This window comes from Zootoca vivipara, chromosome 3 (genome assembly GCF_965207765.1).
Source record: "Zootoca vivipara chromosome 3, rZooViv2.hap1.1, whole genome shotgun sequence".
NCBI lineage: Eukaryota > Metazoa > Chordata > Lepidosauria > Squamata > Lacertidae > Zootoca > Zootoca vivipara.
This window is the reverse complement of record NC_142586.1, coordinates 89,765,651-89,790,053: the sequence shown is the minus strand read 5'-3', so window position 1 is coordinate 89,790,053 and position 24,403 is coordinate 89,765,651. Positions and strand designations below refer to the sequence as shown.

General features: G+C 44.0%; 1 protein-coding gene across 1 annotated transcript in view; it reads left to right on the top strand.

Annotated features, from left to right (window-relative positions):
* CAPN2 (calpain 2) overlaps positions 1-24,403 on the top strand; it is a 40,954-nt gene that overhangs the window by 1,988 nt on the left and 14,563 nt on the right. Inside the window, exons 2-6 of the mRNA XM_035111418.3 lie at positions 3,704-3,773; positions 17,295-17,413; positions 18,641-18,774; positions 19,204-19,372; positions 23,063-23,146. Coding sequence (XP_034967309.3) covers positions 3,704-3,773; positions 17,295-17,413; positions 18,641-18,774; positions 19,204-19,372; positions 23,063-23,146 — 576 coding nt within the window. The remainder of the gene's footprint in view (positions 1-3,703; positions 3,774-17,294; positions 17,414-18,640; positions 18,775-19,203; positions 19,373-23,062; positions 23,147-24,403) is intronic.

Sequence of the window (24,403 nt, the reverse complement as noted above, 5' to 3'; positions counted from 1 at the left end):
TTAGAGACCAACTAAGTTTGTCATAGGTATGAGCTTTCGTGTGCATGCACACGAAAGCTCATACCTATGACAAACTTAGTTGGTCACTAAGGTGCTACTGGAAGGGGGATTATTTTTTGTTTCGACTACGTCAGACCAACACGGCTACCTACCGGTACCTGTAACTAGCAGTTAGAACGCCAAAGTTCCATCTTTACTCACATCATGGATGCTTACATGCTTACCTTTTTTGCCATATGCTTCACGAACCACACACAATCATACTACTGTTCATAAGGCCAAAATACATCTTTCAGTTGCCATGGGGATGCCACTGAAAAAAGTTTTGCCATTGTTTATGTTGAGAGTCCCTGCAGCTCCATAGGATGCCTGTATGCAGTCATTATCCATAGTAGAATCATAGAGTTGGAAGAGACCACAAGGGCCATCCAGTCCAACCCCCTGCCAAGCAGTAGTATTGATCATTGTGGTGAGGTCTTCTAAATGTTATGCCTGAAGCAGAGACAACCACTGATTGGGGAGACTGCTTTTGGTGAACATCCCCAAGATGTTCTGGATTCTCATTTAGCAGTAACCTCGCGAAGTAGTTTTACATTGCCAACCATCCATGGTGGCTAGCAATGCTTCTGAGTACCAGGTGCTGGAAACTGCAGGAGGGGAGAGTACTTTTGTGTTCATTTCCTGCTTGCAGGTTTCTTGCAGGCATCTGGTTGGCTACTGTGAGAACAGGATGCTAGCCTTGATGGGCCTTTGGCCTGATCCAGCAGGCTCTTCTTACATTCTTATGCTCATTCAACAGTCCTATTCATGCACTGTACCCACCCTGTGCACCACACCCTACCCCTACATTGTGAAATATTCCTGTTTTATGTTTTCAGGAGGGACAATAGATGGTGTGCCCTCACCTTTTGTTTCACTTCCTCCTGCTTTCCTTTTATATTAGGCCATATATTAGGCTTCAAAAGGTGGTGGATAGTCCTTCATTAAAAGTTTGTAAGCAGTAGCTGGATGCCCACTGATCGGGGATGGTGCATGAGTGGATTTCCAGCAAGAGGCTGGGTTTGATGGCTTTGAACTCCCTGTTTAAGTCACCTCTCCACCCTTCATTTCCTTGCATGTCTTTTTCCTACCTTGGCAGCCACTCACTTCCATAGATGCATTTATTGATGCATCTGCCTTCTATCCATCTAGTGCCTGTACTTTTCAGAATCAGATTTGAAGGCAATTATTTACATGCTTGCATCCTTTATTTACAATGCAGAAAGAGCGAATTTTCCTTGTAATGTGGGGCGCGTACACACTGCGTGATGATGTGCATTCAGGCTCTTTTTTGGGGGTGCTGTATACATGACATCACTCTGTTTCATCCCTGCCCCACACTACTTGTCAGTCTAAAGTACATTCTGCTGGAACAGTTACAATCTGTTTCATGCCAGGAATGCACTTCTCAAGCACATTCTTGGCACAACACCTTTTTACACTGAGAGCGTTTTTTTTCAGGTCCTCTTCTATTGGGGCAGGTCTATTGACGTTGCAGGGGTGTGCCACTCCCCATCACTATGCTTAACTTGTCTATGGATGAAGTAGGTAAAATTTGAAGTAGTGCAGTAGCTTGGCCACCTCTCTATAGTGATATATATCTCTTTATATCAGTATATCAACACACCAGTTTCCATCCCCTCCCTTTTGGAAGACTATTATTTTTTTATTTTAAAAAAGAACTAAGGTCTGTGGAAGCGCTAATTGAGGGGAGGGAAACAGAGAACACCATTCAGCACTAATTCGAAAATATGCCCATCTGTGTGTATGAACAACATTAATAATAATAATAATAATAATAATAATAATAATAATAATAATAATAATTTATTATTTATACCCCGCCCACTCTGGGCGGCTTCCAACAAAATATTAAAATACAGAAATGCATCAAACATTAAAAGCTTCCCTAAACAGGGCTGCCTTAAGATGCCTTCTAAAGGTCTGGTAATTGTTATTCTCTTTGACCTCTGGTGGGAGGGCATTCCACAGGGTGGGCGTCACTACCGAGAAGGCCTGGTTCCCTGTAACTTGACTTCTCGTAGCGAGGGAACCGCCAGAAGGCCCTCGGTGCTGCATCTCAGTGTCCGGGCAGAACGATGGGGAAGGAGACGCTCCTTCAGGTATACTGGACCGAGGCCGTTTAGGGCTTTAAAGGTCAGCACCAACACTTTGAATTGTGCTCGGAAACGTACTGGGAGCCAATGTAGGTCTAGATATTAGCTGCCACTTTATATCAGTTTTCCCCAAACTTGGATCTCCAGCTGTTTTTGGAGTACAAATCCCATCATCCCTGACCACAGGGGTCAGGGGATGCTGGGAGTTGTAGTCTCACAACAGCTGGAGACTCAAGTTTGGGAAACCCTGCTTTAGATGATGTTATCTTGTGAAGGTGTGTACAGTTGTAAACTGCTCTGTACCAAAACATACTGTGAAGAAAGACCCCTCTGTGTTTCAGAGGCTATGTGGTTTTCTTTTGAATAAAGGGGATTTTCTTGCTCAACATGTCCAGCAGCTTTTAAGCAGCACCAGGAACACACGAAAATAAATATTTTTCCTTGAGGGTAGGAGCCAACCAGACTTCCATAAGTCTTAGCAATATGCTCTTTGAAGAAGAAGTCAGCTGAGGAAAGTGGAGGCCTCTGTGTATTTAAGGAATGAGACTGAAAACAACCAGTGTGACGTTTCCAAGGCTGCATGCTTTGCATAAGGGCAGAGATTCTCAAATTTCAGTTTAGTAAATACAGAAGAAAATCTGCTTGAGTTAACAAAACTGACAGAAAAACAGCATCAGTCATATTAAACCAGAAGTATGATATTAACATCTATTTAAAGAGAAACCCCAGAAAGTATCAGCACAGCACAACCCTATAGGTTTTTACTCCAAAGCTCGCCCCACTTTGGCTCCCAGCAGTTACCTGATCAAAAGGTAAGAAATATCTTTCATGCTGTTTCTGTCTCTGAGTGCATCAAAAAGTTGCCCACAGTTCTGAACTAGGGAAAGGGGTTAGGGCAGGTTTTCCCAAACTTGGGTCTCCAACTGTTTCTGGACTACAGTTTCCATCATCCCTGACTATTGGTCCTGCTAGCTAGGGATGATGGGAGTTGTAATCCAAAAACAGAGACCCAAGTTTGGGAGACTCTGGGTAATAGCACAAATTGCCACTAACAACTCATTTTTGGATGCCTGCCTCTGAGATTCTGAAATACGTGGTTAGAATATTGTCTAGAACAGGCACAGGCAAACTCGGCCCTCCAGATGTTTTGGGACTACAGCTCCCATCATCCCTAGTTAACAGGACCAGTGGTCAGGGATGATGGGGACTGTAGTCTCAAAACATCTGGAGGGCCGAGTTTGCCTATGCACTAGAACAAATATTTTAGAGATTTTGGCTTTTCATTAAGACCCAGCCTTTGCTGACTTAGTGCCTCTTTTGAATTATAGTCATGTACATAGCTGGTCTGCTTAGACCCCAATGAGTTCAAAGAGATTTAGCCAGCCTAACCATGTGCAGGATTGCAGCTGATGGGAAACATAATCCCAACACTCCACAGACATGCATGTACAGATACCAGGGTTACCATTGGAGATCAGCCTGGAATGTTCATAACTTTAACTAAATTAATTTTCTTACGTGTTTCTTCTTACTACTTGCTTTGCCAGGAGTTGTGTTCCAATCCTCAATTTATTGTTGGAGGTGCCACCAGAACTGATATCTGCCAAGGAGCTTTAGGTAAGACGGAGACTATGCTTAACTTCCTTGTTGAAGCACTCTTAACATGATGCCTACCTTGTTTTAGATATATTTACTTTATTTTAAAAATGTATAAACCTGCTTTTCATCATGTCGGCCTCAAACTAAACCAGGCTATTTTTCTCTTCACCTTTCGGAGGGAAACATAGCTTCCTCTCAGCCATGTAAATATCATATTTTCTCTTTGTCGTGTGATCAGACAAAGATCAGACTACCATCACATCTTACTCCACCTTGGGTTCTTTTATCATTGCATCAGAATTCTGATTTTAGCACCCTTCAGCTCCAACACAGTTTTGCCTCTTCTGAATCATTTTCCCTCCAGAGTGTTGTGGGCGCTCCATTTCCATGAGATAACGCTGGCTTGTGGCATTTGACTTTAACTTCCAGATAAGAGACACCTTTTTTTCATCCTTCATGCAAATTGCACTTCATTCCAAGAAAAGAATGTTGTTTGTGCTTCAGGGCAGGTATGCATTGATTTCAACAGGCTGCATCCAGGGACAAACAAAACCATGACATTGGCCTGACTTTATAGCTGCAAACTACGATGTTCTGTTGTAAGGTTTCCTTTCTTTTTGCTCTTGCAGTGACTCAAACTACACATTATTTAATTTAATGTTGCTATTTAATGTTGCATTTTTCTTGGACGCAGAGCCATGCTGTACCTTTGTTCTGGATTTCATGTTGTCACACACCTGAAGTAGTCGCAGCAAGCCCTTACTATTCCAACAGGCATTTTAAGGAAGTTTTCTGTCTTTATTATTATTAACTTTAATTGATTTTATCCACTTTTAGTAATTTTTATGTGCACCACTTAGAAACTTCAGGGATTTAGCAGATTTGTGTGTGAAGAAACTGTGTCATTCACCAGTCTGCAACATTCCTCTAACCTGCCATTATCAAAGTAGTGTGCACTGTGGCACTGGATGGCAAGTTCTGAGCTGTTTAAGGCTTTATAGGTCAAAACCAGCACTTTGAATTGGGCCCGGAAACTAACTGGTAGCCAGTGCAGTCAGACCAGGATCAGAGTAATATGCTCATATTGTCTTGCTCTGGTGAGTAACCTGGCCACTGAATTCTGCACCAGTGAAGTTTCTGAACCGTCTTCAGAGGCAGCCCTATATATAACCCATTCCAGAAACCTAACCTTGAGGTTACCAGAGCATAGACAATAGTAGTTAGGCTATCCATGTCCAGATAGGGGCGTAGCTGGGTCACCAGCCAAAGCTGATGGAAGGCACTCCAGCATTGTGACATGAAGAGAAAGTTAGGTGTAGCAATCAGTCATTTAACACCTACAATACCTTTCCCCCTTTTAAAAATGAAGCTTGTTTTAACTAAGAAGAATGTAACATTCATTATATTCTTCATATTGTATGGCTTGCAGTTAGTGTGCAAAACAGGCAGTCCATGTTAATTTGAGACTTACATAATGGCCTGCTTTGCACATCACATTAAACCATAGGTAAAGGTAAAGGGGCCCCTGACCATCAGGTCCAGTCGTGTCCAACTCTGGGGTTGCAGCGCTCATCTCGCTCTATAGGCCGAGGGAGCCGGCGTTTCTCCGCAGACAGCTTCCGGGTCATGTGGCCATCATGACAAAGCTGCTTCTGGCAAACCAGAGCAGCACACGGAAACGCCGTTTACCTTCCCGCCGGAGCGGTCCCTATTTATCTACTTGCACTTTGATGTGCTTTTGAACTGCTAGGTGGGCAGGAGCTGGGACCGAGCAACAGGAGCTCACCCCGTTGCAGGGATTCGAACCGCCGACCTTCTGATCAGCAAGCCCTAGACTCTGTGGTTTAACCCACAGCGCCACTTGGGTCCCATAGTTTAAAGCAAACATTAAACCTTAGTTTGAAGCAAACTGTGTGGTTTAATCTGAGTATGCAGTATGCACATTGCTGCTATATGCGTGTTGCCAAAAAACAAGAAATTGCAGTTTGTCGTGACACAGGAAACAATTCACGAGTCCAGATTTGGATGTCACAATAAGCCAGACATGTTACCCAGTGGCATAGCAGGAGCAGAGTGAGAACTTTTCAGCAGCATACACCGGCATGGTTCGCTTGCACATAAAACAATACAGTAGCTCCTTTTTAACTCTGACTTAATGTGATGTGGAAATTGGGCCACTGAACATTACAGACTCTAGCAAACTTTCTGCACTGTAAAATTTATAAAGATTTGTGGGTTAAAAAACAACAACCCTCCTTTGAATTAATTAATGAATCTTTTAGGCATTTTTAGATGCATTTTCTCAGATTCTAGTATTTTTGTGTTTATGTGTATCTTGTATTGTTGCATAGTTGCACATTACTGCAAAGCTCACTGTGCACAGTGAGTCATTGTAGCAGAATGGTTTTCGCATAGAGGAAGCATCCTCAATATTTATGGGTTTTTTTTCAAAGGATGTTGCTATAGTATCACAGCAATGACCTATAAATAGCCTAGTGTTTCCCCTCTGATTTCAGTAGCAGATATATCTTCCCCAGAAATTAAAACCACATTTACATTGTAAAAATTCATGTATGCATTTTTCTACAACGCTGTGTTGTTGTGCCGTGAGGATCTCCTATTTTACTCACTAGGGCGGTGTACAGTTCTAATATTTTCAGCGGGGGAGGGCTGCTGACAGCACCATCATCACTGCTTGCAATGCATATATTCATGTTCCACCTATCCTGCTGTGGGCTTTGAGGTGGAACAGTTTAATTTGTGCACAGATAGAAGCAGTTGAGCTTTGCCAATTGCTTCTGCTGATTATGTATTCTTTTTCAAGTGCATCTTCTAGTGCCCATTTCTAATGCATCTACTGTTGTTGCTTTTTACCATAACCAGAAGATTATCTTCTGGAAATCTCACAGTAAGTGAAACCACTATAGAAGGGAAGGAAATTCTTGTGCCAAAGCAGCATGCAGGAGAACAGAAGCAAAACCATCAACTTTAGGGGAACACATTTGTCAGAAGCTGTGCACTAATTAATGCACTTTCCACAAGATTTGGTTCAGATCTGTATCTATCAATTCATTCTAGTTTCTGGTATGTCTGGTTCACTTCTTGTTTGGGATCCAAATCAGCTTTGTTAAAAATGAAGCACTTTCCCACCACGTGGGAGTCCAAAAATGCTACAAGAATGAGCCTTAGTTGCAACTCTTTCTGGGTAGCTATCTTGGATTTCCATGAGAGGCTCCTCTTTGTTCAAAGGGGCCCAGCCTGTTTTTGCAATTGTCCTTTTCTGTATGTCTGCTGCTAAGTACTTTCCCAAGCAGGGACATGGGTGGCGCTGTGGTCTAAACCAGGGGTTCCCAACAAAATTTTCTCGAGGACCCCTCATCGAGCTGCTATTGTGACAAGGACCCCCATTAATTCCTAATCCTAAAATTAAAAAGTGAGAGCCAAATTAAGAGTCTTTTTATATTTTATATTTATACGTTTTTTACAGTTACAACAGAGTACTCCATCCAGGTTTCAAGCATTGCAGTGGGTTGGACTAGATGACCCTTGGGTACCTTCCAACTTTACAATTCTAAGATTTAATAAAAGGTCCTTACAACATAATGCTATTTAGTCCCATATTATGCAATTATAAATAAATGAGTCCCCCCACCCTGAGAATAATGCACTCGGGTAAACTGGTTTGTGCAGATCTTTTTGGGTAAGATACTTTGGTCATAATTTGAAGCATACCTTGGCACTGATAACACTGCTCAATTATACATGTCTCAGAGTGAGCCGTGTATAGGTCTGACATGGCAATAAAACAGACACTGCTCTATTTCTGTGTTAAGAGTAATTTCAGGCCAGTGAGCCACCAACTTGTACTGTAATTGAGTGACACTTAGTTCCATGCAATGATTTGAATCCTAAGCTACTATTCTGTTTATGCAAGGATTGGGAGGGGGGGAATAACAATTTTTGCCAACTACTCCCTCCATCTGCACTATAACTCATATCATTTCCAAGGTCCACCAACCCTCAGAAACAGATTTCCAGGAGTGCAGTTGGTGCAGAGTGAGGTGGGGGAACATTCACCTGACACACAGTACTGTACACACTGCAGTCGTAATTACCTGCACCTCCCCTGAACACACACTCTACCTCAGTGATGGGCAACCTTTTGAGCTTGGTGTGTCAAAATTCGCCAAAAAAACGAGCATAACTCGGGTGGTGTGTCACTTCGAGAAAAAAACCATAATTTCACAGGAAACGGCATGTGTCCTCGCCTCTCCCAGCCTCCCCCTCACTTATCTCAGTAATGATGGTCAATTAGAAATCAACAACACCCCAGAACAGTAGATTGGATGATGGTTGCTGTGCTCAAATTGAAGATGGAAGTTGGAAGAACCTCCAATTCAATGAGCTTTTACAAGGCTCACATCAGCAGCTGAACAGGAAAGCAGAGCAACTGGGAAAGGAGGGAAAGAGAAAGGATGGGAGGATGGGAGGAAGGGGAAGGACACAGAGCAGGGAGAGAAATCAAATCTCCAGCATGAACTGGGAACAGTTACAGGTAGGTAGCTGTGTTGATCTGAGTCGAAACAAATTTTAAAAAATCCTTCAGTAGCACCTTAAAGACCAACAAAGTTTTTATTTTGGTATGAGCTTTCGTGTGCATGCACACTTCGTCAGATACACTGAAACTGTATATTCAGAGGGTGGGGGTGGGGTGATGGGAATGGGTGATGGGCTGATAGGAGTGGTAAACTGAGCCAGAGTGTTGGTGAAAGCACATTTGCGAATTTTTAAGGAGTTTTATTTTGGCTAGAGTTAAACGAGTTATTTGTCCTGAGTTGATCTGAGATAATAAAGAGATGGAACTTAATATAATTTCATGGAACATCAATGGGTTGAATTGTAAATTGAAAAGAAACAGGGTTGAACACATTCTAAAGAAAGATAAGTGGGACGTAATTTGCTTACAGGAGACGCATGTGACCCAAAAACATAAAAGAGTCTTGAAAAATAACAGGTTAGGAACTGAATATATATCGGCAGATGTAAAGAAAAGGAGAGGAGTGGTCACATACGTGAAAAATTATCTGAAAGCGGAAAAAGCCTTCCAAGATGAAGAAGGGAGGATAATAGGAGTAAGGATATACACCTTAAAAGGGAAGGTCATGGTGGTAAATGCATATGCCCCGAATGGTTGTAAAACTAATTTTTTAAAAAAATTGGAAAGAATCCTAAACGAATGTATTGAGAGTGAAGAGATTATCCTGGCAGGAGATCTCAACGGAGTGGTCTTACCCAAGATAGACAGATCAGATGGGGCCAGGAAAGAAGGAGGGAAGCTACCCGGGAGTTTCTTTCGATTAGTTGATAATTATGAGCTAAAAGATGTTTGGAGACTGAGGAACCCATCAGAGAGAAAATATACATTCTACTCTGGGGCGAGAAACTCGGCCTCAAGAATTGACTCAATTTGGCTCACAGGGGGCCTAATAGCGATGACTAGGAAATGCGAGATCTTGGCAAAGTCCATTACAGACCACAATGCGATCATGGTTAGGCTAAAGGAGAACAATCTAGATAGAAGAAGGTGGCGTATGGATGATAGAGTATTGGAGGATGAATTATTTGTAGGCAAGATGAAGGAATTGATGAATGAGTTCTTCCAACTTAATGTATCCCATGAGATGGAATTATCAACCGTCTGGGATGCGAGCAAGGCATATGCTAGGGGAATATATATTCAACAGAAAAGTAGAATTAAAAGAGAGAGGGGGGAAAGATTAGAAAAGATAAAGAAGGAAATAGAGGAAAAGGAAAGGGAATTGGGGAAGAAACCCAAAGATAGAGAATTAATAACACAATTAAAAATTTTACAGGAAAGGTTGACCCAGGTATTGGATGAGGAAATAGTAAACAGAATCAAATGGTCCAAGCAAAGGACATTTGAATACGGAGGTAAAACGGGGAAGCTACTGGCTTGGAAATTGAAGAAACAACAAAGTGAAAGATTAATAACAGCAGTGAATGAAGGGGGAAAGAGATGGACTAACTTTGAAGACATAAAAAACTGCTTCGTCAAATATTATAAGAAATTGTATAAAGGGAGAGAGTTAAATGAAAAGAAATTGGAAGAATATTTTAGAAAGTTTAATGAGAACCCTATTACCTCAGAAGAAAAGGAGATGTTAAATAAAGCGGTGTCAAGGCAAGAGATAGAGGAAGCCATATCCAAAATTAAATTGGGGAAATCACCGGGGCCGGATGGCCTTACCGGCGGTCACTATAAAACCTTCAAGAATGAGTTAATAGAGATATATCAGAAGTTAATGAATGAAATATTGGAAAAGGGGGCACTCCCAAAGACATGGCAGGAAGCATTCGTAACCTTAATCCCCAAGGACAAAGGGGGGAAGGAGGAATTAGGAAATTATAGACCCATATCACTGTTAAATGTTGATTATAAAATTTTCGCAGACATCTTAGCCACCAGAATAAAAGGAATATTAAATAGACTCATAGGACAGGAACAGCAGGGTTTTTTACCCAAAAGGAAAATGCATAATAATCTAAGAGTTCTCCTAAACATATTCGAATATATAGATTGGAACCCCAGTAAAAAAACTGCATTCATTTTTTTAGATGCCGAGAAGGCTTTCGATAACCTAGAGTGGGGATTTATGAAAAGAGCATTGGGAAAATTGGGAATAGGGGGCAAATTTATGAAAGCAATTGAGGCAATCTATAATACACAAATGGCCAGATTGATCATTAATGGAAAGTTATCGGAAGAATTCGGAATATTTAAAGGAACACGCCAAGGGTGCCCTCTATCGCCACTATTATTCATTGCAGCATTAGAATTTCTAATCTGCGATTTTAGGATTGATGAGGAGTTTAGAGGCATCTCAGTAGGGAAAAGGAGTTTTAAATTAAGAGCGTTTGCCGATGACATTATTGTAATGATGGAAGACCCAATTGACATGATGGGAAAGTTAGAACAGAAATTGCTAAATTATGGAGAATTAGCGGGATTTAAAGTAAATGGGGGGAAAACCAAAATAATGACAAAAAATTTGAAGAAAGACGAATTGGACAAACTGAAGAGTATTACTGAGTGGGAAATAACGAACAAAATAACATACCTGGGAATAGTAGTAACACCAAACAATGTCAACTTATTCGAAGACAATTATGTTAAAACATGGAAAGCGATTAGAGAAGATTTGGACAAATGGGGAGGGCTAAATTTGACTTTTTCAGGGAGAATAGCGGCGACCAAAATGATGATTTTACCCAAAATTTTATTTTTATTCCAAATGATACCAATTAGAATCAAAAAAGAAACATTTGACACGTGGCAAAAAGATATTAGTAGATTTATTTGGCAAAAGAAAAAAGCCAGGGTCCAATATAGATTACTGACAGATGCAAAAGAGAGGGGAGGATGGGGGGTCCCCAATTTGAAGATTTACCACGCAGCAGCATGCTTATGTTGGATGAGGGAGTGGTTTTTATTAGAAGATCAAGATCTATTAAATTTGGAAGGCTTCAGGAATACACGGGGATGGCACTCGTACCTGCTAAAAGAAAAAACAGGAGATTATAATTCCTTCTCAGACCATGTCTTCAAAAGATCTTTATACAATGCTTGGAACGAATATAGGGAATTACTAGAACCCAAAGTCCCCTGGTGGGCCTCCCCCTTGGAGATGGTCTCAATGAGTAAAGAGCCCAAAGGAGGAAAGTGGGTAACATACAAGGAATTAGTAGACAAGGCTAATGACCAATATGTATTAAAACCCTACCACCAAATAGAACACTATTGTCTGAGCTGGCTACATTACTGCCAGGTGTTAAGCATCTTCAATAAACACAAAGCGGTTGGATTTGTTGAAAATAGATCAAAGTTACAGGAACTACTATTAGATAACCCCATAAAATCTTTGGCAAAAATTTACAAATATTTACTTGAATGGGATATGAAAGACGAGATGACTAAACACGTAATGGTAAGATGGGCACAGGACATTGGAAGAACGATTTATAGCTCTCAGTGGGACAAATTGTGGGGGGAGGATATTAATTTCACGGCTTGTATGGGGATAAAAGAAAATATATGGAAGATGGTATTTAGGTGGCATTTGACACCGACCAAACTAGCCAAGATATACAAAAAGGAATCTGATAGATGTTGGAAGTGTAAAGTAGAAGCAGGAGACTATCTCCATTGCTGGTGGAATTGCAGCAAAGTGAGTATATTTTGGAACAACATATACGAGAAATTAAAAAAAATGCTGAAGTGGACTTTCGAAAAAAAACCCGAGATTTTCCTCCTAAGCCTTCTACCTGAGAATACCCCCAAAGATAGGAGAAGTATCCTTCTATACGCATGCGCAGCGGCAAGAATAGTGCTAGCCAAAAACTGGAAAGGAGATAAGGTTCCATCACTCGAAGATTGGCATTTAAAATTAGTAGAATACATGAATTTAGCCAGAATAACAGCAATAATTAGGGAAACTCCTAAACAAAAATTAAAAACGGAATGGAGTTACGCAATAGAGTATTTTCACAAAGAGGGATTAAGCTCAAAGTGGGTGATATGCTTAGAATAGAATCAACAAGTTGTTAGATAAATATTTAAATCAGGGAAGATGGAAATGAATAAAATTAAAAATACAATTGAGGAAGAAACATAATGATATAGGAATGATGAAAGGAAACCGATCTCATTATCTGGAAGTTGCTTTTTATTGCTTTTTTTTTTATGGTACCTCGAATTTGTATTTTCTTTTCTTTTTATTTTCTTGTTTTTTTTTCTCTCTTTGTTTTTTTCTCATTCTTTTTCATTTCTTGTGTTTTCCCTTTTTGCATTTTGTATTTTGCATGTCTTGTGCTTATGATTTGTCTGTTACCATTTTATCTTTTTTGCTTTTCGATTTTGATTATTATATGTAAATTATTGCTATTCTATAAGTTACTATTTGTATGACCTTTTAAAAGAAGAAATAAAGTTATTTTAAAAAAAAAGGAGTGGTAAACCTGTTGATGACTGTTAATGACTGTTAATGACTGCAATTGGTCTTGCGGGGGGGGGGACTGAACTGGGAAGAAAGACTGGGAAGAAAGACAAAATGAACTTGGAAGAAAGACTTCTTTCTGAAAAGGTGGAGAGCTGCTGCCAGTTAGAATAGAAATAGGTAACGCTGAGCTCAGCTAGATGAATTAAAGGTATTTAAAGCGTGTGCTCTCTCTCTCCCTCCCCCCTCCCTCTCCTGTTTCAAGTCTGCAACAATAAGGAATGGAGGAGGAGCAGCTTTTTTTTTTTTTTGCTGCCGTTTCCTCCTGGCCCTGAACTGCTCACACCGCCAGCCAACGACACAATCCAGCCCAGAGCGAAATAATAATAAAATTTAAATGCAAACAATTCAGGAAGGTCGGAGGAGAGTCAGGCTAAAAGCACGGGTTGTTTTTTGTTTGCTTTGGAGGTTTTTTAGTCGGCTATGTTTGCCCCGCGTATCCTACTTTATCAAAACCCCCTCCCACCCCAAACCTCTAAATGCAAGCAAAAAGAAGTTAAAATAGCAACAAGCTGCCTCCTCGGCTGAGAAACTGTAGGCTACTGTATCTATTTGTCTGTCTCTCACACACAAAACACAAACCAGAGTCAACACGAAGCTGCAGGGGAACGGGACATCAGAGTCACTTTCCCCACCATTAATCCTGCCAACACCTTCAAGCTTTGTTTCGTTTTTTTGCTTGAGCTATGAGCCAAGGAGTGAAGCGGCCCCTGCCGCGGACGGCATACAAAATAAGCAACAAGTCTGGGAAACAGATGTTTAGAAAGGGATCCGGCTCCACTTCAGACAAGAAACTCCCCTATTGCCCCTTTGAATGCCCCTGAAATGCAATACATAAAGAGCTGTGCGTGTCCCGTCCCCCTCAAAAAAGGGCTTAATGCAAATTATCCCCCCCAAGAGCACAGTCCTTACCTGATCAGTCCAGGAGCAGCAAGTGGGCAGCCGCCCTCAGGATGGGGGGGGGAGTGGAGGACCCGCCAGGGCCGCCAGGGGCAAGGACGGATCTGGATTGGGGCAAGAGCACACCCAATGGCTGGCCAGCCCTTTCTCTTTCCGTTTCTACTCTTTTTTTTAAAGCGCCAAGCTTTCCCGCTGCGGAAAACCACACGCTCCTATTGGTCCGTGCTGAGCCAGCCCGTCCCCGCACACCATATTTGATACCTTTTGCCAGGTGAGGGGTGAGACTGGAGGTTCTGCTCTTAAAGGGGAAGCGCGTGGTCTCCCTTTGCACGCCTTGCTTCCGCATGCTTAAAGCGGCCGTGGCAGTGGAGGTCGCCCGGCGAAGGTGCGTGTGCACGCTTTCTCACGCAGAACGGCAGTTAGCCTCGCGAGCTCCGGAGCCGTGGCAAAGGTGTAAAAGAGCCGCATGCGGCTCCGGAGCTGCGGGTTGCCGACCCCTGGTTTAGGCCCAAGCAGCTGAGGACTCCCCGCGCCCCCAGTGGCAGCTTCGGGCACTGCAGGGCTCTTTCCGAGCTCTGTTCAGCTCTCAGCTCTTCCCTGGAGTCCCGGATCGGACTCCCAACCAGGCGCCCTCCCTAGAGCCGGCCCTGCATCTTGCGGACCCCTCTGGCATAGCTCGCGGACCCCTGGGGGTCCGCGGACCACCTGTTGGGAACCACTGGTCTAAACCACTGAGCCTCTTGGGCTTGCGAGCTCCCATTGCTCTGTCCCAGCTCCTGCCAACCTAGCAGTTCAAAAGCATGCCAGTGCAAGTAGATAAATAGGTATCACTGTGGCAGGAAGGCAAACAGCATTTCCGTATGCTCTGGCTTTTGTCACGGTGTTCCATTGTGCCAGAAGCGGTTTAGTCCTGCTGGCCACATGACCTGGAAAGCTGTCTGAGGACAAACGCCGGCTCCCTTGGCCTGAAAGTGAGATGAGCGCCACAACCCCATAGTCGCCTTTGACTGGACTTAACCGTCCAGGGGTACTTTACCTTTACCTTTACCTTTTTACTTGCCAAGCATCACTGTTGATGAGCAGTTACTAAAGAGAAGGAGTGCATGTTGCAAGCACAGCCACTCTATAAAGTTGCAAAACCAAGATCTTCATTGGCTCACGGCAGTGTGTACCACTATGGGCATAGGTGCAGTACCTCTGCTATGTGAGCTTAACTAATACTTTGCTATTTAGTCACTGCTCAACATTGGTGTCCAGGGAGTCCATTGGCCATCCTTACCTTTCGTACTTGCTTCGGTAATGGTGGACAAACATTGGAATTTCCCTGTGAGCTGCTGTTTCAGATTCTCAGGACCTGTCTAGCCTTTGGATGATAAGAGATCTCTAGGTGTTTTGATGCACCAGTGGAGTTCATTAGCATTGGACAGTAATCACAGGCATCTTGACAGTAGAGTTCTATTTATTCAGTTTGAAAATGCTGAAGTTATTTTTCCCCCCTCCCCTCAGTTGACTTCTTTATTCAGTAATTTTTGTTTTGTTTGTGTGTTTGGTAAACTGCAATGCTGCTGGAGGCACAAAGGCAAGGAGGCGAGTGTACATTGGCTCTCATCCAGCAGCACTGGTTAGCAGCTAACCATCCGATTCTGGAAGATAGAGCCAGACTACTGAGCTTCTCTGACTCACAGGTGGCAAAACTGTGAAAGATGGAAAAGTCAGTGAATTTCCACACATGTTGGAGAGGACCTTGTTTGTTAAAATCATAGATGGATCAGGTTAACCCAGAATTCTCAAAGCGAGATTCTGCAGAGACTGAAATCAGCTTTTTAAACATGTGAAAGTCCAGACATGCTGGTAAATCTGTATTCATCCGTCTTGGGGAAAGCTTTTTACTGCTCCCATTTTTTTAAGGGAGGCTTCCCAACTATTCTATGCCAAATATCACTGGGCATAATTCAGCCCAATTTTTGTGGATATTGTTATTATTATTAGTAGTAGTAGTACCGTGTTTCTCATATTTTAAGTCATCCCTACAAAATAAGCCATGGCAGGATTTTCCTGAGTTGAAGAAATATAAGACATACCCCAAAAATAAGCCGTAGTGGTGGGAGCAGGTCTGGATGGCGCCATGGAAGAGGAAGATGCCTGTCAGCGCCCGGAACCGGCTGCTGCTGCCCCTCCAAAATGTCCAGCAGCATGCACCGCGCCAAGCGCTGACCCGGCAGCAGGACTGGCAAGAGCCGCAGTGCGTGCTGCTCCAAGCCCCGACCCGGCGGCGGGACGCAGCAAGAGCCGCAGCGCGCGCTGCTCCGAGCCCCGACCCGGCGGCGAGACCCGGCAAGAGCCTCAGCGCGCGCCGCATGGAGCCCCGACCCGGCGGGACCCAGCAGCGTGCCCTGCTGAAGCGCCGACAACGCGCGCAGCAGCAGCCAGTTCCGGGCGCCGAGCCGCAACAGGAAGAGGAGGGACGCAGCGGGACGCAGCTACAACGACAAAAAACACCCGGCCGAGCCTTCATTGGCCGCCGCGGCTGCCACTCGCTGGTCCCTCCTCTTCCTGTCGCGCGCGCGCTGCAGGTCCCGCCGGTCCCGCCGCTGGGTTGGCGCTTGGCGCTGGCGCTGCTCCAAGCCCCAACCCGGCTTATAATATGAGAAACACGGTAGTAGTAGTAGTATACTGCCCTATGAGGGGACCCAGGTGGTGCTGTGGGTTAAACCACAGAGCCTAGAGCTTGCTGATCAGAAGGTTGGTGATTCGAATCCCTGCGACGGGGTGAGCTCCTGTTGCTCGGTCCCAGCTCCTGTCAACCGAGCAGTTCGAAAGCATGTCAAAGTGCAAGTAGATAAATAGGGACTGCTACAGCGGGAAGGTAAACGGTGTTTCCGTGTGCTGCTCTGGTTCGCCAGAAGTGGCTTTGTCATGCTGGCCACATGACCTGGAAGCTGTACGCCGGCTCCCTCGGCCAATAACGCGAGATGAGCGCCGCAACCCCAGAGTCGGTCACGACTGGACCTAATGGTCAGGAATCCCTTTACCTTTATACTGCCCTATACCTGCAGGTCTCATTAGGTGACTTGCAGGGCTATCTTGTGCTCAAGGGATGGCAGAATGCCAGATTACCTACCGCCATGGCAGATACCCTAGTGGAACACCCCAGATTGGCACAACATGACCAAAGATGTGTCAGCGGAATTGCTAAAATGAGATGTACTTTTGGGTAGGATGGGACAGCACAGGGAAAGAACACACTTCTGCCGTGTCTTTCAAGACCATGCCCGTGCCCCTGTTGGTGGTGCAACTTGACACCTGGACCTGTTGAAATGAACTCCCCAGGGGAGCAGGTAATTAAAAATTGCCCTCCCCACATCACCACAACAGCACAATACATGCTGTCCCGTCCCCCACCATAATTAGAGTACCGTACTCTGTCCTGCTCTTATGTTAATCTCTCCTGTTAAGATCAATAGGACTGAAAGTGCCTTACTTCTGCTTCTCGCACCACCCACCCATCCTTATTTATTTAAGAGCATCGAGGCTAATGGAAAATAATTTTGCTTTGCTTTCACAGGGGACTGTTGGCTCCTGGCAGCCATTGCTTCTCTCACGTTGAATGAAGAAGTTTTGGCTAGAGTTGTGCCCAGCGATCAAAGCTTCAAAGACAGATATGCAGGAATATTCCACTTCCAGGTACCACAGATACTGATTTCTGCCTTTTCCCTGGAAGGGTTATGCTGCTTTCTCTTATTAGCATTGAATTTGCCAGATCATATGATACCCTGGTATGCATGCAATGGAAGGTAGGGAAGCTTCAGGAATTTGATTTCTGCAGAATCAGGTGTGAACCAACCTAATCCACCCCTCCCAGAAGAATGTGCACATTGTACAATACAATTACCCTTTGGATGTTGCTCAAGGCAGTGATTGATTCTTTTGCCTAAAACAACTTTAAAACTGCATGTTTGTCTGGAGGTAATGCTCCCCTGCTACAAGTACCTGTTTGTACACCTGAGCTATAGGGATTTTTCTGAGATGAATAGCATTCAGAGTGGTATCAGTCACATTTCCTCAGCCTGGTGCCCTCAGGTTAGTGTTGGGGTCTGACTCCCCAGAAAACATGGCCAAAGAACATGGATGATGGGAGTTATAGTCCAACAAGATCTGGAAGGCACCAGGTTGAGGAAAGGGGCTGGTATGGGTTATATATTTTATTAGAAGATACCTAACCTGCTCTTAGGGACGCAGGTGGCGCTGTGGGTTAAGCCACAGAGCCTAGGGCTTGCTGATCAGAAGGTCAGCGGTTCGAATGCCCGCGGCGGGGTGAGTTTGCATCGCTCTGTCCCAGCTCCTGCCAACCTAGCAGTTCGAAAGCACGTCAAAGTGCAAGTAGATAAATAGGGACCGCTACAGCGGGAAGGTAAACAGTGTTTCTGTGTGCTGCTCTGGTTCGCCAGAAGCAGCTTTGTCATGCTGGCCACATGACCTGGAAGCTGTACGCCGGCTCCCTCAGCCAATAATGCGAGATGAGTGCCGCAACCCCAGAGTCGGTCACGACTGGACCTAATGGTCAGGGGTCCCTTTACCTTTACCTTTAACCTGCTCTTACACTGCAGATAAGGTAGCAAGCTTTTAGAGCTTCAAAAAGCTCTTTCTCAAAACTTAAGTGAAATGTTTGGTGAAGCGATATGGCATCAGGCAGTACGCTCTACAGAGGGCATCCCATAACTGAGTTGCCATCACCAAGAAGTCCCTTTCCTCACTGAGGGCACCCAGAGTAGCAAGATTATCTTGAGGTCTGGACCATTATGTAAGGGGAGAAGCTCCTTCAGCTAACCTGGTCCCCAAGCTGTTTTCAGCTGTGGTCAAGAGCATGCCTTCTAACACATTGTGGTAATGATGATGATGATTTGTTTTCAGTTCTGGCAGTATGGAGAGTGGGTGGATGTTGTTGTTGATGACAAGCTACCTACCAAAGATGGAGAGCTCCTCTTTGTTCATTCAGCCCAAAGGAGTGAGTTCTGGAGCGCTCTGCTGGAGAAGGCTTATGCCAAGTAAGTAACACATTGCATCAGAGGTGGGGAACCTCAGGCCTAGGGGCTGAGCACTCCAAGCCTCTTTGCCTGGCCCTTGGGGCTCTGCCCAGGCCAAGCCTTCTCTTGCCACACCTTTCACTTCATCAAATCAGTTGACTACACTGGAGTCACAATGGTTTGCATTAGGAAGGAATCATTCCTCTTTGTAGCATCAGGGGTCCTAGTCCATATGGATTAATAGTCTGGTTATTTAATACACATATAGCTAAAGTACATGATCAGATCCATGTGTCAAACATTTTGATGTATCCCATGTTGATCTTGGGCTTTCCGTGAATGAAAAAGAAGACGTAGTAGTGTCAACACCTGATTGTTAGGCTTTAGCTATGCTACACTTTCAAAGGCCGAGAAAAGAAAGTTGAAATGTCATGTTTGCATCTTACATAGGGTGAATGGATCGTATGAGGCTCTCTCTGGAGGAAGCACCACTGAGGGATTTGAGGACTTCACTGGAGGAATTGCAGAGTGGTACGAGCTGCAAAAGCCACCGCCGAACTTGTTCAAAATCATCCAGAAGGCTCTTCAGAAGGGATCTCTCCTGGGATGCTCTATTGATGTGAGTTTTCTCTCCAGCTGTCCCAGCTGGTTCTTTTGTGCATGGAGCAACTGGAAGGTTGCTTTAGTTAGGGGACTGTGAGGTAGTACAGAATTCCAAACCTCCAGGTAGTGCACAGGGACTGGAAAATCCAGAGCCCTTCCCCTCCTATAAGAATGGCTGGTGTTAATCTGAATGAGACTTTAGGGCCAAAAAGGTCCCCAAAATAAGACTTCTCCTTACCTCTTCCATTGTGTATGTTAACATCCCTTTGCAACAACTGAGCAGCGCAAAGGCAGCTGCTGCTCTCTAGTGGCTGGGTGTATTTTCATCTCGTAGTTGCATTTGAGCATTTCTTTGCTGGGTCCTGATAGTCCTGCCTCAGCACACAAAGGGTCTTGTGGCATCTTAAATGCTAACAAATTCTAGTAGGGCACAAGCTTTCATGGACCAGGGTTCCACTTCATTAGATGCTTCTAAATCAGGTTGCTTTTTAAAAGAATAAAAAATAAATAAGACTGCTCTGGCTACCCTTTTTAAGAATATACCTACACACACCTTTAATTTCTCTGTCTGAAATAAATCCCCAAATGTGTGACGAAGGGTCTCTTTGGAGACCTCCACCACGTAGCTGCAGACAACACATCTGATTCCGGGTTCCATGTACACCAGGGATGGGGAACCTGCCCCCCCTCCCGATGCTGTTGGACTCCAGCTCCCTTCATGGCAAGCATAGCTAATGGTCAGGGATGATGGGAGTTGTAGTCCAGCAACATCTAGAAGCCAATGATTCCACATCATTGAGGCACATTATGTTGCATGTACAGTACATTGCTCTCCTGTGGAATTATGTTTCTCCACTCACTTCAGTGCAAATATTAACTCTGCATGTGCATCCCTATACAGTGGTGCCTTGCTTAACAAATGCCCTGCTTAACAAAATTTCCGCTTAACGAAAGGATTTTTCGAGCGGAGGTTGCCTCGCTAGACGAATTCGTTTTATGAAAAATTCGTCTAGCGAATCGCGGTTTCCCATAGGAATGCATTGAAACTCAATTAATGCGTTCCTATGGGCAAAAAAATATATATAAAAAAATTCAATGCATTCCTATGGGATTCGCTAGACGAATTTTTCGTTATAAGAAAAGACCCGTGGAATGAATTAAATTCGTCTAGCGAGGCACCACTGTAAGTTGTTTCCAGCATTGTAATGAATGGAGAAACATTTGTAGGTGAGAGAGCTGTGAATACGAATCAGGACACCCGCATGCAATAATAGCTTAAGGAATGATGCCAAGGAACCAGAATTGTCATCTACATTTTGGGGTGCCCTTCCTTCCAGGAGCTCCACCCTGCCCCTCCCTTCTACCCTCATGGCAACCTTATGAAGTAAGTTAGGCTGAGAGGTGATGGCTGGCCTTTAGTTATCTAGTGAGCTTTTTGGGGATCTGATCTGTGTCTTTCAACATGGGTCTTCTCAATAACCTTTAAAGTGGAGGATGAGGGATTGACTTTATAGTGCACGTATGGGGAGTGCAGAACTCTTGCTACCCTCTTCCTGCTTTTGCTTCCTGTCGCTCCACTGCCCCAGCAGCTTTTTCTCCTGGCCAAGTTTGCTTCCATTACTGAAGCCCTGAAGAAAACAGCCTAATGACGGGGCACAGGCTGTGGAGTGAGGAGCGGCAGGCGGGGCAGGGATTTGCGCCTCCTTGCCCATAAATCTGCTTTGTGCTTTAAATCGCTCGCCCTTCTGTGAGTGATTATGGGGCAATCTTTCGAAAACCACAGGGCATCTGCCTTCACATGTCATTTCAGCCTGGCTGCGAAACCGACTAGTTTTCTCTAGCCCATGCCCAGCATTCTTTCTTTCTTTTCCCCCAGACGTCTTTATTGAAAGTTGAAAAGTACAAAATTATATGTGCACTAAACATGGTGAGACGTAAAAAAGAGAGAGAGAAACCGCACCCATGTAGAAGGGAAAGTAAATGGGGGAAGGGGAACCCCAAAACTTTATACTTTACAAAGTTGTTATTGTACTTCACCAGATCTTAACCTAAGTTAAGTTGCGAGTTTGTATAGGTCTTCAATCCAATTGTAGAAGGGAGCTGCATTTCAGTTACCTTCTGCCAGAAATCTTTCAATATAGGACAATGAAAAAACATATGTTTTAGAGAAGCATTATCCCTGTTGCATCTCCAACAGTTAGATACCTTAGATAGCCCTTTTTTAAACAAATATAATGGGGTCCAGTATTTTCCACGTCTAGCATTCTATCCCTCATACTACTCTGGCTTCAGAATTTCTGGATTGTGGCAGATCGAGTTTTTTCAAATCTGCAAACCCAAAGCATCACATAGCAGATGGCCAGACATGAGTGGTGCAGAGTCCCCTTTGTCTTACAGCTGCAGAAACTGACCCTAGAGGTTGCATGCATTTCAGGCTCAAAATTGAGAAAGCCTTGTTGGAAAAGGGCCAGTTTGGATAAGTATTCAGGTGGGCAAAGGCTTGATAATGTAAACAGTATTTCTGTAAACAAAAGGCTATCACTCCAGGAAGGAGCTTCTGCCGGAGGCTTAAGAGGGCTTGACTATAATCCCTTGGTTTCAAGATAAAATAAAAAGACAGTGTAATAAGCCCAAGGACAGGAACTCAAGGCCAAGAATGCAACTCTTTAATAGTTAAAATATATTTGGAAGACACACAGCAAAGGCTAAGTATTATCAGTATGGTAACAGGCTGCAATTAGCTCTCAGGGATGTGGGGGTGCTATTTTTGTTATTTTTCAGAGAAGGAGGGTCAAGTTGTTTAGAATTCATTTTCATAGTAGCAGAAAGCAGGGCAAACAGCCCACTCAAAAATTAAACAATACAACCTTATAGTTCCCAGAAATGCCTGCTTCTGCTGGCTTCTCATTCTCAGCCTTCACAAGAAAACTTCTTCCATCTGAGGACAAAACTGCATCCCTCCCCCCATGTCCCCCAGGTTCTGATGCCCTGATTCATTCTCTGTGATCTCTAAATCCTAACAGTACCAGAGTGAACCAACTTTAATTTGCACTTCCCAGAAGAACAATACAGGAAAACACATCTATCCTTAAAAATCCACACTTCTCCAAATGCTGTGATGCAGCACAAAACATGGGCAAAAATGTGTGCATAAGGAGAAACTGCGTACAAATGCATATACTAGTGAAAAGTAGCATACTGAAGGCGGATATTGCCTGAAAAAAATGTGTATATTAAGACAATTGCATTAAACATGTATGCAACTAGGAGAGCATTTTTAAAAGAAATTACATTCAAAATTGCATTGTTTTGTCAGGTTGCCCATTCTTAAGGTTTGAACTGTAAATAGACCTGAGAGCCAAAGATGCATACAGTAACATTGTTTATATGAGATGGAAGAGAGTCTTAAGAGAGGGAGAATGCAATCAATTGTTTCTCAGAGGCAGTGAGAAATTTGGCAAGCCCCAGCACTTCAGCTGACACAAGCAGAAGTAAACAATTGGGGGGGGGGGCTGTGCTGGTTCGTATTTGCCAATTCCTCTTGTCAAATACCAGGGTGCAGAGTATGAAGGAAAATGAGAGGAGCTCATGGAGCTGTCGAGTAATTGCAAGAGCAATTGCTGCTGTAGCTTTCAGCATGGAACCAGCGCTTCAGTGAGGGATTGTGTCACCACAGGAGCAGTGATATTTTTGTTTGTGTTTGCAGATCACAAGTGCTGCTGAGACGGAGGCTGTCACCACACAGAAGCTGGTCAAAGGGCATGCATACTCTGTTACAGGTGCAGAAGAGGTAAGTTCTCCATCTTGGGAAATGGCAAAATGTAGTGCACTAAGGATATGATATCATTTTGGGCCAGTATTATTTCCTATGCATCTGAGAAATGAATCTGTGAAATGTTTGAATGTACTGCCCTCTTGTGGCTATGAAGTCTCCCACCAGCCAAATTTTGCCTTATTAGGCAAATGCTAAGAAATATTTACTGTGAGCTATATCACATGTTGCCAATTAGTGAACCCACAATGTGCTTAAGTTTCATTTTTCTGGGAAATCACATAACATATGAGGGGTACACAGGCATAGTAGGGAACTATGTTTCCCCCTGGCTCCATCACAGGGTACATCTTATGGCCAAGATGGGAAATCTTCGGTCCATGCCCACCAAGAGGTCCAGTTTGGTCCATGAGGCCATTTCCCCCAAATCACACTCATCCACTAGCTGATATCACTGGTGGGTGGAAGGAGAGGGTTTAATCCTGCAGAAGGGAACAGGATTGGGCAGCCAATGCAACAGGATTTAATCTGCTCATCATCTGAGCAGCCGTTAAAAGTCCTTTGCAAAAGCACTCTTTGAAGCAGCACTATGCTTATCCTTTAAACTGAGGTGGGAGAGGTGCCTGCTCTTCCTCAGCCCCACCCACTTAGAGGAGACATGCAGGACTGCTTCAAAAAGCACTTTTGCAAAGGGCTTTTAGACAGCTCCTGCACTCATGTTGCCCTGGAGGCTTCTAGTGCAATTAACTGTTGCCCCACAAGCTAGGAGCACCCCATGTCATCACCTGCACTTATCCCAATGCAAAGTGCCAGCTCAATGGCCTGCTGTAAAAGACAGGTCACAGTTTGGAAAGGGTTAAATTTATGACGGATAGCAGGTATGGTAGAATGAGAAAGAAGAAAAGGGAAAGGGAGATAATATATAATAATCTCAGCCCTCTCTCTCTCGCTAATAACTTCAATGAGCTTTGGAAGAGACACAGAGTGATTATGCTGGAAGCATCCCTGCCCTTCTGATTAAAATGTTGTCTAAAGCTGACTCCCTGGCAGGCTGTACAATGGGCGGGCATGATAATGAGCTGTTGGCAGACTTCTGATTGCAGCTGGCCTTGGATGCCTTGGCTTCAGCATTTCCCAGTATCAACAGTCAGGGGAACATGCTGCTCCCATTGAGAAGGGAACTGAATTCTGCCTCTGAAGCCTCTCCAGGATGTTCCAAGGGGCTTCTTTTGTTCCAGGCCACTAGCCAAGCACTGCGGCTGCCCTTGATACTGC